Here is a 14,875-nt window from a genome sequence, read left to right as displayed (position 1 = left end):
ATAGCAATAAAATGCTCCTGCTTATAGTTGTTCATCTACAAACATTATATCATAAGCATGATATTTCACAGCAGGGTAAGTGAACTGGCACCTGGTGGTGAATGAACTTCAGCTGTGCTCAGTAAAGGTGCCTTGAGCTCAGATGAACCCTCTGTTCTCTTCCAGAGCAGGAGAGGGAAATCTGGTGGGGGGGGGGAAGCAGGTCTGCAATATGCAGATGACCAAATTGTGACTTGGCAAGCCAAACCAGCCAACAGTTGTGAAATAGTACATATAACACTGGATAACAAAACATAGTGTACATAGGTACACCGTGTATTACTATTGATTGTGGATTGTAAAATTACACCATAGGTTTGAAATTACTGATTCAAAATTCTTATATTCTTTAATATTGAAGGTTGATGTAGGTGAAAGTAAGTTTTGTTTTTGTTGTGAAGAATTTCTGCCAGCAAAATGTACAGAAAAAGAAAACGCATTGAAGCTATACCCGGTCCAGTCATGCAGTGCAGTCCATCTTCTGCTCAAGGTATGGGCAACCCTTAATATTGACTCCATTAGAGCAGTGTTTCTCAAACTGTGTATTAGTCTCTTTAAATACCCTTCCTGTTGTTTTTTTTGGAGCTGAAAGACAGAAGTGAGAAGGAAAGAACAGCACAATCCTGTGCATGTCTACTTAGAAGAAAGTGCCATTATGGTCAGTGGGACTTACACTCAGGAAACAAATAGGATTGCAACCTAAGAGAAGGGAGAACTTATTTACAGTTTGCCTATGGAATGAGGCAGATTTTTCCATGTTCTAGCAATATTATGATAGCTCACTAAGCCTTCTTATTTTGCTTTAAACTGCCCTGAGCATCACAAAATTTGATTCTGTGTAAGTCATGTAGTTCACACACACTGCAAAATTATAGAAATCCTTTTCACTACTGTATTTCAGTAGCAGTAACTATACTTCGGGATCAAGCTTTGTATAAGAGGGAATAAAAAGGTAATTAAAGAGTATGCAAATGTAATACAAGACATACTCATGAAAGTCACAGGATTCTGGAGAGCATGAGCAAGTTCCACAGTACAGGTGGGGTCTCTTTATCCGCGGATTCGGCATTTGTGGATTTGCCTCACTGCAAATGCCAAATCCCTGGATTGCCCCCAGCTGATCTTCCAGATGCAACCGGAACCTTGTTCTGGTCGTATCTGGGAAGTTTTCTGAGTCTCAGAGGTCACGCACCAGCATGTGCAGCCTCTCCAAGGGTCAGAATACTGCCTGGAGTGGGTTTTTGACAACTTTCGGTTTTCAGCAAAAACTGGAAGTCATCTGAGAAACGCTGCAGGCAGCATAATGAGCCTCAGAAGCCCTGTGCGGTCGGTGCTAAGGTGGGCTCTGAAAACTGCAGATTTTGTTATTCGCGGTTTTTGGTATTTGCAGGAGTCCAGGAACAGATCCCTTGTGGATACAGAGGCACCACCTGTACTGTTATCACACAGTGACTTGTCTCTTGAATGATATGCAGGTATAAACAGAAAAATACTGCCGAGAATGATTCTATTATTTTAACATTTTCAGGCAATGTAGTTAAAATGTAGATATAAAATGTTACTTAACCAATTTCTGTTGGAAATTAAAAGTATTGTCATGTAACGTAGCTGCTTGAGAGTGCAATCCAAATTGCGCGCTCAGCGGTTCAAGTCCCTTGCACTGGCTCAGGAGTGTCATGATCATGCTGTAAAGCACCTTCACAGCTAGAGTCAGCTGAGCCAGCACATGGATATGTGCTGACTGAGCAAGGCTGAATTCAGGTAAGTTTGTGCCAGCTTAGGGCAGCTGGCGTGGGGGGGGGGGTTGAAGAGGATGGCGGGAGGGTGGAACGTGGGTGTTTATTTGTGGGAAGGTGGACTGGTGGGCAGACCAGGCCCAGGGGACGGATAGAATCAGACTCTGGAACTTAGGCTGGATCTAACCCCCTCCTGGCCTGCCTGGCATTACACTGGGCTGCTTGGATCTGCGCCAGCAGATCTGTGATTTTGCTGATGCAGATCCGAGTAACCCCATACGCAGCGGCTACCTCTTAACCTGCATCCAGCACAGGTTAGGACTGTGCTGTGAGTGTTTTCTAGAAAATGTCTAGCACTTAAAAAATGATGCTCCTTTGGTTTACCTTCGCACACGTTTGTTACTTATGTAGTTGTTTTGCTCCACAGAAAGTTCTCTTTGCTCTCTGTGCTCTGAATGCCTTGACCACTACAGTGTGTTTAGTAGCTGCTGCCCTACGCTACCTTCAAATATTTACAACGAGAAGATCCTGCATAGTAAGTGAGTGCAAGGCACAGTTAATTTTTTCTATAAAGCTGAGTTGTGAGACAAAAATCTGTCTTCCATGAATTATGTTTTGTATGTAAAAGCCTTAATATAGTTTTAATCTTGGGTGTATTTTAGGAAGAACCCCCGGTCTGTGTGGAGGAAACTGAACAAGAAGGCCATAGTTCTGATGCGGAAGATTTTGTGCCACCTGTACCACCTCCATCATATTTTGCTACCTTTTACTCTTGCACACCAAGGACGAATTGCAGGTAAATTGCTAAAACTCAGTTTTTTCCGGATATTTTGAGTTGCTGTCTAGTAACCAATTTAGAGGCCACTCCTATTAGCCCAGTGCCGGCCTTCTGCCGGCGCTGAGTGTCACAAATGTGCCATGAGGCACACCTGTGACACTCAGTGCTGGTGCTGGCTCAACACCAGTCCGTGCTGAGCCAGTGTTGGCCAGAGGCCTGTTGCACACCGCCTGGAGCTCATCCTTTGCTCTGGGCAGTGGCGAGGTAAGTAGGGGTGGTGGGGAGGTGTTCTGGGGCAGGAGTGGGTGGGACTGGTGGAACTCTGCTTCACTGGATCCAGGCCCCCACATTGGACCTTCCAGCCTGATATGGGGTCACTTTACCCTGCACTGGCTAAATAGCTGGTGTAGAGTTGAATAGCCACATTGCGGGGCCTGCTCCCTTACCTGGAGAAAGGGGACAAATGTCCCCTTCCACCAAAGAGCTGGTGGCAGCTGCCCAGCATTCATTGCATGCAGGGGCAGCCCAGCCATTGTGGTGCCACTGCTCCCCTGGGTGCCGGACAGCTCTGGAATGGGCTGTTAACTAGTCACATTTCTTGTTATTAAAGCTGCCATTTTCCTTGAAGTCATGATTTATGTGTGATTTTTCTTTCCCCCCAAGAATTGGTACCTACAATAATTCTAGGCTGACTACAAGCTATAATTTTGTGGTTTTCATCTAAGATCTTAGTGACATTTGAGTCTGGGTAAGAGAAATGTAGTAATTTGTCAAAGTTTGCTATTTTAAAGCTGCTGCTTTTTAGCCAGAATAGAAACTGATTGTCAGATCTCATATCCCAGCCATTTCAGGTGTACTTACAAGTCTTGTAAACATCTAAGACTAAAAGAGACCGATTTAAATATTGTTCTACCTATATAAGAAGTATTGTTGTTAATCAACAATATATTGACTTTTTAATATAACCATTGAAATATAGTGACTTACATTTAAATAAAACCTTAAATGTATTTTCTATAGTGGTATACATTCCTTTTGCCCATTTCATAGCAAGATACATTAAGTTCATCCTGGATGGCCAGTTTGGCTGCTTTTTTAGTAATTTATTTAATGTTTTATTTTAGTGCTCTGCTTGGCTTTTGTAGTCTATTTTTATTTTTTTAATGTAATTTAATTGTTTTTAGCTGCCTTGGGGGTGCTTCAGGTGGGGCACAAATTGAATGAATAAATAAATTAAATAACATGCATGACATTTTATTTCAAAATATGGGCTTTTGTTCTGTTTATCGTTGGTTGCACAAATTGAAGGGACTGTTAAGACCCTTCATTGCCAACGAAGTGCTCCAAACTTTCCAGAAGCAATAGTGGTAGTTCCTGGACTGAAATGTTTTTCTATTAAGTTGAAAGTTAATGTGTATGTTTATTAGGTGGGAGTCAAATTTAATAATTTTTAGACTGGAGTCAGCAGTCTAAAAATGAGACAGCAGGGCTTAGGTTCTAAGTGGCATAAAACAGTACAGTGGGCGCTCTGCAAGTTTGGCAAGTTTGGCACCCTGCAGATTTGACTCAATGCGGGCACTAAGCCTGTATCTGGATGACCTCAAGGACCTCCTGGATACTACTGGAAGTGCCTTCTAGTAGCATTCAGGGTGTGTTCTGAGGCATGAGAAGGTAGTGTGAGACCAACCCATGTCTCAGAAGGCCTTCTGAATGAGACTAGAAGGCACTTCAGTTTTTCATCAAACCGGAAATGCCTCTCTGAAGTGACTGGGAGAAGTTCTGAGGTATGGGAAGTTCGCTTGCAGCCTCCCCACACCTCTGAAGGTCACCCAGAAGCTTTGGAGAGGCACTTTTGGTTGCTGGTATGGGCCGGTCCTGTGAATTTAATTATCCATGGAATTTGGTATCCTTGGGGAGGGGCTCTGGAAAGGATCTCTCGTGGATACTGAGAGCCCATGGTAATATCCAAGTAATCTTGGTGGATTGTTCTGGTGAAATACTGAGCAGCATTTTCTGAATCCCAAAGCATGTGATTATTTACCTGCATGTCCCCGACAGTAAGCAATATTATGTTATGTGACATATGTGGGTTATGTTGATTGGAGACTATGCTAAAAGCACAGAAGTGAAAAAATAGAAAATATTTAATTTCTCGATTGAGGAATGACTCATGTAGTAGGTCAGGTTGCCAACAGTGAGTGATTTCAGTGTGATCTGACCTTTTCTCTTCTGTTGCCCTTCTATTTCTTTCTGCCCTTGCCTTTCCAGATCTCTCTCTCAGTACTCACTTATTTGTGCATCTTAAACTGAAGCATGTCGGTAATCTGTTGCTATTCTGAAGCTAAAGGGGACTCATTTAGAAAACATGCTCAGCGCTGAACACATTGGCCTTGTAGCAAAAAGACAACATGCAAAACGTGATGGAAACCCCATCTGTGTGACTTCTAAAATGCATGTTCCTCTGTTGGTACAGAATGCATGGCAGTAGCCTACACTGATTGGATACACATCCTCCTATAATGTCATTGCAGGGACCACATCCATTTCCTGTGAAATAAATGGTAAATAGACATTCAGTTCTTATCAGGCAGTGAAATAAGTTACATATAAGCGTGTATTTTTATGCATACTGAGTGTTTCAGTTGCTACCTGCAATCTTGTTTTACCAGTAATGAAAGCACTAATTAAGTAATTGCTAATTAAGATAACAGTATTAATTTTCAAGGCTTGCACAATAGCTTCCATAGGAAGAATAAAAAATAAGGGAAACAAAGTGAATATTTAATTGGGATTGAGGGTGAATTTATAAATTGTGATAAAGCAGAATTGCAACTATCCTTTAAGGAGTAATACATGCATTTGGTGGTACTTAAATTTTATTTTCTCCCTAGACTTAAAGCACCAGGATAGTGCCTTCCCCTGGATCACTAGGCAAGGTCCAATTAACACACTTTAACATATCTCAACCAGGAATGTCTTCCCTCACAGGGAGATGGAAGGCAGAATTTCCTCAAACCACACTGTAGCAGCAATAAACTTTTTTGCAGCAGGCTTCTGTTTGAGCCCTGACTACAGCAGGGAAGTACAGTATGTCCAAACTGTGGAGCTCAGCTGCAGCAACACAAAGAGCACTGAGCCACATGCAAGCATTTATGTGTCGCCTTGTTCAACTGGAGTTGTAGTATGGAAAACAGCGCTTTGCTGGCAGTAGCTGTTGTCCCAATTCCTCCTGTCTATGTAGAGCAGGGGTGCCCAAACCCTGGCCTGGGGGCCACTTGCAACCCTCAGAGACTCCCAATCCGGCCTGCAGGGAGCCCCCAGTCTCCAATAAGCCTCTGGCCCTCTGGAGACTTGCTGGAGCCTGCACTGGCCTGATGCAACTGCTCTATGCATGATGGCCAACTGTTTGACCTCTCGTGTGAGCTGTGGAACAAGGTCTCCCTCCACTGCTTGCTGTTTCATGTCTGTGATGCAGCAGCAAAGGAAAAGCAGACCTTGCTTTATGCAAGACCTTTTATAGCCCTTGAGCTAATGCAAGACCTTCATTCATTCATATAATTCCATCCCTAATATATTCATTTATGTAAATTTATTCAAATTTGAAATGTAAATGTTCTTTTTTTCCTAGTCCCTGACACAGTGTCAGAGAGATGATGTGGCCCTCCTGTCAAAAAGCTTGAACACCCCTGATGTAGAGGATTACATAATGGCCAGAAACACCAGGCTTTGCTTGCCCCCTCTGTCTACCTGTGGCAAGAGCTCTGCTCTCTGAGGGGCACAGGTGTTCTCACTGCAAAAGAGGAAGACTGGTTTTAGATTGTAGGCTAGGCCTCATTTTTGTAAGTGCCTTTTCTTTCCTCCCCCCTTCATGGGAGTTCTGCAAAATGCCTGGGGACAATCTGACCACAGATCTTTTATGAAACAAGGCACAGTCAGACTGTAAGATACTGTCTTACAAAGGAAAAATTGAGATTTCCTACACTAATGGAAAGTAAATTTATGGCCTGAATAAAAGACTGATCAAATGCTGGTCACTCCTGGCTCCTTACTTACTCTGACTGATATTTCATGAGTCATTGCTGCTTGAATTCCCTTCATCAAAATAACAGAAAGTGAGGACTGCAAAACAAAAATAAGTATAACAGATTAAAGCTAGCCACTGTTGATGGAGAGGTTGGACAGAAAATGTTGTACCAATTTTTTTTACGCCCCATATCTGTGCACCCCACTTCACCTACAGTAAAATCATAATAGATTGTGAGCATAAACCTATGCATATCTACTCAGAAATAAGTCCATTGTGTTAAATGGGGCTTACTCCCAGGAAATCATGTATAGGATTGCAGCCTTACTGGCATAATCTGCTGGAGCTGAAAAGGAAATTTTACTGAGTTCCTTGCTCTGCATCCTTAAAAGGTTCCCAATTGTTAAAAATTTTAAACTTTCACAGTGAGTCTCCTTGAACCTGCGCCAGCTCTGTAGCTGGTGCAAGTTCAAGGAGATGACAGGAGGGAAGGCATGCAAAAGTGGGGTTGGGATCTGGCGTGTGCCGTTGCTGCCAGAGGTGCTCTGTTGGCAGCCATTTAACAGCACCGAAACTCTATCCCACTGTTGTAAATGCATCTGTCCAACAGCTCAGTCTACGATAGAAGTAGGACCAACACTGCTATAAGTGTTGGTAGAGGGCATGCATTTGAATAACTTTTTTTTAGGAATTTGGAGTCATTTGACATTCAAGATATAAACAAGAGATAAAAGTTCTCTCTGCCAGGTTCTTTATAGGATTTTAAAAGTCAAATTTCTGGCTTTAAAACCTAGAACAGTTATTTTCAACCACTGTGCCGTGGCACATTGGTGTGCCACAAATGGTCCACAGGTGTGCCACAGAAATTTGGGGGAAAGTCATTTATTGGTAGGGCCAGTGGGGGATGTGAGCCCCTCCCCCCCGCTGGCAGCATGGTGTGCCTTGTCAATTATCAAAAACCTGACGGTGTGCCTTGATAATTTTAGTGTCTTGTCAGTGTGCCATGAGATAAAAAAGGCAGAAAATTGCTGGCCTAGAAGGTAGGTAATTTAGAATGAAGGAAGGCGGTAGGTAGGTAATTTGAAGACCCATCTGTTTTGCCTGGCCTTTGGGGAGATGTATTCTCTATTTTTTATTATTACTTTATTAATTTATATCCTGCCTTTTTGCCCCATGGGCACACAAGGCAGCCTACAACAATTAAAATACAAAAATAGCAATTAAAAACAATAATTAAAACAGTTGCACATAATTAAAAAATCTAAAACAAGCCCCATGGATTCTAATATAAAAGAGAAAAAAGAGGAAGAAAGCCAGCCAGGGACTCCTTAACTTTTATGTTGCTATACATTATCTGCTATCTGTTCTTAATTGTTTTTTACAATTGTTTTTATTGTTTTATATATTTTTCTGATGTTTTTATCCTGATGTATTTGTTTTGTTGTACACTGTTCTGAGTTTTTAGAACAGTGGTATAAAAATTCTTTAAATAAATCATCTCTGTGAGGCCCAAGCAAATGTTAAGAACAATGTCTTTTTCCAAGTGATATACCTTGAAAGGAAATTCCAAATATGGATCTGAGTCTAAAAGTCCTGCCCTTTAATGGGGGGGGGGGGGGAAGCCATTAGTAGAGTGGGTGATTCCACCCTCTTCCTGCTTGTGAGGCGGATTGAGGGTAGGAGAGAGGTGCATAAGAAAAACTGTCTGAGTTGGGCGGCATGAATGACACCAAGCAGGGAGGCAACTACATCTCTGCTTGACAGTGAGGAAGGTTAGCGTTATAAATTGGCAGATTCCAGAAGGTCATTATTTTGGGGTTGCCTAGGTTGTTAACATTTAATATTTATTGGGAACCCCTGAATAGAGGAAAAAGCTGCCACAAGCCAGAATACACAAAGGAAATGCAACACACACCTAAATTGGTTAGAACTAACTGCTTTACAAGCATTAGTAGTTCCTAAAAAGATATGTTTTGAAAAAACGAGTACTGGCATTTTTGCCAAGATAAATCATCAGTATAGCTGCTCATTGTGTAGTAAATGTAGGTACTTGGACATTACATGATTAACTAAGAGGCTTCACTATATTCTTTCTTATGAAGCACTTGGTAAACTACACTGGGTCCCTGAATTACAGACAGCTGCATTTGGTGTTTTTTTTAGCAGCCCAGATAGCAATAGGCCTGCAACAGCTGACTGTTTCAACCCATGTATGTTCAGCTTCCTGAACAGAAGCAGAACATATCTTGGGGGTTAGTCAGTGTGGATTACTGAGTACATTAGTAAACTTCTGTGTTTAAAAAAAATCATTTCTACTGTGCAATATATAACTGCTACATATGTACTGTCCCTCTTTTGCCACATTTGTACAGGGCAGAAAGCTGCCTGCCTGCCTGTCTGCATGTGTGTATCTTGCTGCTTGTTATCCTGTTCAGTCTTTCTACCCAGGTGTGGAATCTACTTGAACCACCATTTTATGCAAAGCAGCCCTGAGAAATAGACCAGCAAAAACTGGGAAATTTTCACAAGTTAGATCTGGTCATTTGAGTGTTCTCAAAAGAAAAGAAGCTTGAGCATTGATATCTTACAGCCTAATCCTATTGCCTGGTGCCACTGCGTGGTACAACAGCGCAGAAATGGCCGCCTCCATAACCTGTGGAACCAGGGCAGCTGCTGTAGTCTTCTCATGGTAAAGGACCAAATGTTCCCTTACTCTGTGTCGAGCCCTGGCAGTACCAATGGGTCTCTCTGAACTACGCCAGCTCTTGAAGGCTGTAAAACCACGGAGGCCCGTGTAGGGCTTCTCGGCTTGGGAAGAGACAGGATTTTTTTCTACATTCCTCCCTTTCACATTTAGTTTTGGTTTTTAGGAAACTATTGGTTTTATAAACATGTTAAATAAGAAATACTAAGAATACCTTTTAGGGTCTTACTGCAATGTTTGTGTTTTAAAAGTACACCTTCCTCCCCCTCCATACTGCTGATACTGCTTGCAAAGTTCTGTTGTACCATTTCAGAAGTAAAAATACTTTAAAGGCATGAAGATTATAAATTATGTTAATTCTCCCCAGTCACCATAATCTGTTCTACAGTAGCAGAGGATCCCAGCCCTTTAAGAGTATGTTATAGATTCATGTAAAAGTCTATCTCATGGATAAGTCAAGGGTAAGTTTTAAGCCAGAAATCATAGAATTTGCTGTGATCCATGGATAAATTGAGGGTAAAACTTAGGAGTGTATGAAATTCTTTGAATTCTTGGAAAATAACTTACCAGTAATTGTTCTGAGGCAGCAACAGAAAGTGCAAAAAAAAGAAAATAGCACCATTTTGTCTTGTTCTGAAGCAGTACAGAAATAAAACTATTCTCCAAACAGGAAGGAAGAGCGGAGAAGGCGCTTATAGTAGGCTTTGTGAGGAATATAGGACAGGACAGGACAGGTACAACCTTTTTTATACTCTGATTTTTTTAATCCATGGATTAGACTCAACACTGATGCCCACTGCAGATAAGAAGGACCCTGTTGATCCCTGGAGAAGGGGAGGGACTTCTTTACAATCACTGTTCTAAAACTACTTTTCTAGGGAGTCAATTAGAACTGCTCTTTTGCAGCTTGCTCCAAGAAGAATGACCCCTCCCCTCACTCTGGTTCGCTGAACAATAGAACATCAGCCAAAAGCCATGGGTCACTTTTCTCAGAGCAAGCTGCAAAGTAGCAGTTCTAATTGACTGTCTGACTTGTATTTGTTTGTTTTTAACTGCTTTTATTTAATGTGTTTTTTTGGTTCTGGGACTCCCCACACATAGCAAACCCCAGTGGATACTGAGGTCCCATCTGTACTTTCATAGCAGCAGCCCTCATAAAGGCCTTCCTCTCTTCCTGTATGGGGAAGAGCTCTCTGTGCTGCATCAGAACAAAGTAAAATGGCTCTGTTTTTTTAAACCCACCCCTTGTGTGTTCTGCTTCTCAGCCCGTTCCCCTGTCTCACCAAGCAGCTATTCTTAGAAACTTTTTTTTTTTACGGTAATTTGATCCATGTTTTCATGGTCCATTTTAAGGTATAACTTTTTTACTTATACACGAGCATTTACAGTAGGTGTCAGCAGAGAATGCATGGTTACTCCTATGACATGTATACCTCCTGGTGTGAAAAGGTCCTTGGGTCCAGTCCTCCTCTGTTCTTTCTTTCACGCACTGCAACCGAAATTCGAGAACTGTTGTGTTTAATGAATTTTTGTGATTGGTAGGCTGCTGTGACACTAGCTTGACCTGACTGGCTTGATGATGGCTCTTCATCTCTCTTCTACAACTGCTGAAGGGTGGAGTGATTTGTCTGTTCTTTATAGTTCATTTCAATGCTAAATAGTGGGAACTCAGAAGAGAGAACTAAGTTACAAAGAGAAGTTGAGAAGGTGGAGCAATGTAGTATGCGTGGAGGAGGTGGCTTTGTTAATGTTCTCCTGTGTATACCATTTTGCTCCTGTTTCACTTGCTTTGGATGGAGGTTTGCGGTAGAAATGCTCCTAAGTCTGCAGAAAAATAATTTTAAAATTTAAAAAAAAAAGATTTTCAGTATGAAAGGGAGGAGAACACAGTTACTAGTTACCATTAAAGGGAATTTTGGCAGGTGCAGCTCAACATGGAAGGGTTTGAAAAATTCCTGCTTTTATACAGTGGTTAAAGTTATAGACACAGTATCCTCTGTTGTATCTGGTCACCCTGACATTGTCTTATACTTTGCTTTAGAACAGGGGTCTCCAAACCTTTTGGCTAGAGGGCTGTATCAAATGTCTGGCACGGTTTTGAGGGCCGGGGAAAAAATTTAAATATAAAATTTATATAAATAAATTAGAGATGGAACTTAGATGTATGAATAAATGAATGAATGGGCTCATTCATTCAACCTCTCTGGCCCTTAGAACACTCTCCAGATGCAACCAGAGCACAGTTCCAATCATGTTTGGCAAAGTGGGCCAGGGGCTTTCAGGGGACAAAAGGCTGGCTGCGGGCCAGATAGAGGCTCGCCACGGGCCGCATCTGGCCCCCAGGCCAGGGTTTGGAGACCCCTGCTTTAGAACATTGTGCAAGAAAAGAGAAACATTCTTTCCTCATTATTCATACCTAACTCATTCCTGAAAATGGCCCTTGTAGCAAAATTCCAGATAACAAATTACAATTATTACATTAATTTCATTGGGAAAAATTCTAACTCATTCGAGAGCCATTCCAAGTTTATCCAAAAATCACCCTAAATGCCTAATACCATAAGGAGAAAGTTGTGTAGTATGATAAAATAGAATAAATAATTAACATTATACAGCACCAATAAAGCCGACAATGAAAGTGTTTCAGAAATTCAAGCATCACATAATGAGGCTTAGCACCTCAAGCTTTAGTTGGAAACTAGGAGCAATTCTCCTGTTTCACCCTTTTTCCCCCACTCTTGCCCTGAGTTTTTTTTCGCCATCTTCTGTTCTTTAGGACCTATATTCACAGTAATGTATAGAAACACAACCCAAAAACAGTACACTGTAAAAGGGAGCATGCGCCTTGAAAGCAGTGTGTCTTGTGTGAAGGAGGGTGCCTCTTTATAAGCTGCAATCCATCCTACAAGGGTCCAGCATTTGTGGAACAGAACTAATGGATATTTTTCTTCCACTTACTCTTTTTTTGGTTATTTGACAAGTCCCACCACCTTTGTTACACTTATAACCGGATCTGCAGGTAAAATTAATGCAAATTGATCTCTTTAGCTGTGTTTTGAGAGTGTGCTTTCTGTAGCTGTGTTTGGACCAGAGTCTAGCCCATCCATGGTTTGGTCTTAAATTCATATAGAATGGCCTCTGGATAGTTCTGGTAGCCATGCTCTCTTGTGGGGAAGTTCTGAAGTAAAGTAATGACCTGGAGCCCCACCCTACTGGAACTTTAGCACAAGGTTCTTCCTAGTCACCAGTCCATTTTGTGTCACCAGAAGTAAGTAATTTGGAAGGGAATGGCTGGGAGGGTTTCATGGTTCAAAGAATCATGCAACAGAGTAGTCATCTGCTATTCATATGTGTCTGGAAAAGGTGGGATTTTGGGAATTCTGTTTCTGTTTATCTCATAATGAAATGTGAATTATAGGTGGGGGCACAAAACTACTTTTCTTAACTGTACCGCCTCCTTTAAACTCTTTTCTCTCACCATACACTATGGTTTAATCAGTTTGCTAAACTTGTTGGTGTGTAACCTCTAGATTTTAAAACTTGCAGAGCTTTCTTGAACAATAAAATTTATGTTTTACTGTATCTCCTGCTCACCCTCTCAATTGGAATGCTCTGTCGTTAGGAAGGATACAATTAATCAGTGGCTTGACTGCACTATGATAAGGTGTCTTTTCTAGCTTCCCACAATTTGGAAAAGTATATAATTTAATTAAACATCCACTTAACCCTTGTAGTAAGCATGATATTTGTTAAGCACTGTCTATCCACCAGGACTCATGGGAAACCCTTGCTTTTAGGGTTTTTTTGCCTAGTGTTTCTTTGCTCAATTGTAAACGGGGCAGAGAATTTTAAGTATAGTAGGAAATGTTAAATGCTAGGATAATTATATGCAATCAAAGCTGACATTTGCAAGGCTCAGTAGGCATGTAAACAATGAAATCTTAACATGGTTTGCATTTCGCTAGAGAGAACCTAGACTGTATTCACAGATAACCAGACCCAGCATGTCGGAGATGGATTTCATGAATATTTCATGAGTCCCACACTGGGTTCTGACGCTAGAATTAGGGAGTCTAGAGTTAGCTGTTGGTCATGGAGACAGCTTTATGTGCTTGCAGCCTAAGCACAAACAATGGAATGGAAAATTTTGATGGAGCATTATTAGCACAGAGTGGTGGGGAGAGACTTCCCATCATGCATTAGAGTGTTTCTCACTGTAGTTCCAGTGCAAATGTGTTTGACTGCGTATGCACTTTGCACATTAAACTTTTATGAGATTGTAATCCTGATTTTCTAGCATTCATTTAGTGAGTTCTGGTGTTGCGTATACCATCCCTGCTTTAACACACTTTGTTCTCCTCCGAAATTGTTCATTCTTTTGTTGTTCTTAAGCTTGCCTTTGGGAAGATCCTTGCAAAAGAGTGTTCTACAAATTGCTCATCTTCCACAAAGGAATCCATTACAGTTGCTGCATTTTGTGTGAGCTTCCTCCCTAGAAAAGCTCAGAGAATTCTATAGTTGATACAGACTCTTTCTCCTAGGATGCTTGGTTCAGACGTCATTCCACTTCCACATATTTATGGAGCCAGAATTAAAGGAGTGGAAGTTTTCTGCCCACTTGATCCCCCACCTCCTTACGAAGCTGTGGTGAGCGAGATCAGTCACGAGCAGGTATGGTTTGTTGGATTCCAGCAGCGTAACATACTTTCATGATAGGTCATAAGTGTTCATATTATTATTATTATTATTATTATTATTATTATTATTATTATTATTATTATTATTATTTATATACTTTAAAACAGTAGAATGTGCAGTTCTAAGGCTTTTGCATATATATATGAATAAGGCTAAAAAAACTTAGGTTTTATGTAACTGGAGGTCAGTAAATAGGAATTTTAAAATGTTCATCTAATTATGGTAAGATATATCTTGACTATAGTTAATCCTCACTATTCACAGGGGATCCTTCAAGTCACAGAAGGCATTGAAAGTGTCTTCTGATCATGTCTGGAAGTGTTCTGAGTCTTGGAAGTCTCTAAGAGGCATTTCCTGTTTGCCAAGAAACTGGAAATGCTTCTCAGAGGCCTTCTGATGCACAGGGAAGGCACCACCTCAGGACACCTCCAGACGCAACCAGAAGGCACTTCTAGTAGCATTTGGAGGCCATCTGTGGCTTCACTAGCCACAAGTTCAGAACACGTGGTGGATCAAACCTGTGGGTTTAAATCCACGGATAAGGAGGACCCCACTGTATGTGCTTCCTTTTTGTAGCTAAAAACCCCTAAATCTGAGTGTGACATTTTGAAGCTGATACACTTTGAAAGCTACCCTCTTAATTTTTAAACAAATTTGTTAGAACCCGGAACTTCTAAAAATATAGTGCATGTCCTGCTGCTTATAGCACACTTTTTAAATTAGAAAATTAAATCTTTTTTACTCTCATAAATTTATTTATATAACTTCTGTAATAAAGGGGGACTTCTGATCATGGATTTTGGGCTTTTTGCTAGTTTTTGTTCATGGTCCAAGAATGGTGTGTTCATTGCCTTTTAAAACTGTGTTGACTTTGGGTGAAGGGCTTTTTTAATCAA

The 14,875-nt window shown here is 41.1% G+C and overlaps 1 protein-coding gene across 2 annotated transcripts in view; it reads left to right on the top strand.

Moving 5' to 3' along the window:
- The window catches only part of ENTREP1 (endosomal transmembrane epsin interactor 1), a 39,124-nt gene that overhangs the window by 13,068 nt on the left and 11,181 nt on the right, over window positions 1-14,875 (top strand). For both annotated transcript variants that reach the window (XM_066616319.1, XM_066616318.1), the window contains exons 4-7: window positions 401-529; window positions 2,203-2,310; window positions 2,438-2,571; window positions 13,823-13,952. In XM_066616319.1, the coding sequence (XP_066472416.1) occupies window positions 401-529; window positions 2,203-2,310; window positions 2,438-2,571; window positions 13,823-13,952 (501 nt within the window). The remainder of the gene's footprint in view (window positions 1-400; window positions 530-2,202; window positions 2,311-2,437; window positions 2,572-13,822; window positions 13,953-14,875) is intronic.

This window comes from Tiliqua scincoides, chromosome 2 (genome assembly GCF_035046505.1).
Source record: "Tiliqua scincoides isolate rTilSci1 chromosome 2, rTilSci1.hap2, whole genome shotgun sequence".
Lineage (NCBI taxonomy): Eukaryota > Metazoa > Chordata > Lepidosauria > Squamata > Scincidae > Tiliqua > Tiliqua scincoides.
This window is presented reverse-complemented; position numbering and strand designations above follow the sequence as displayed.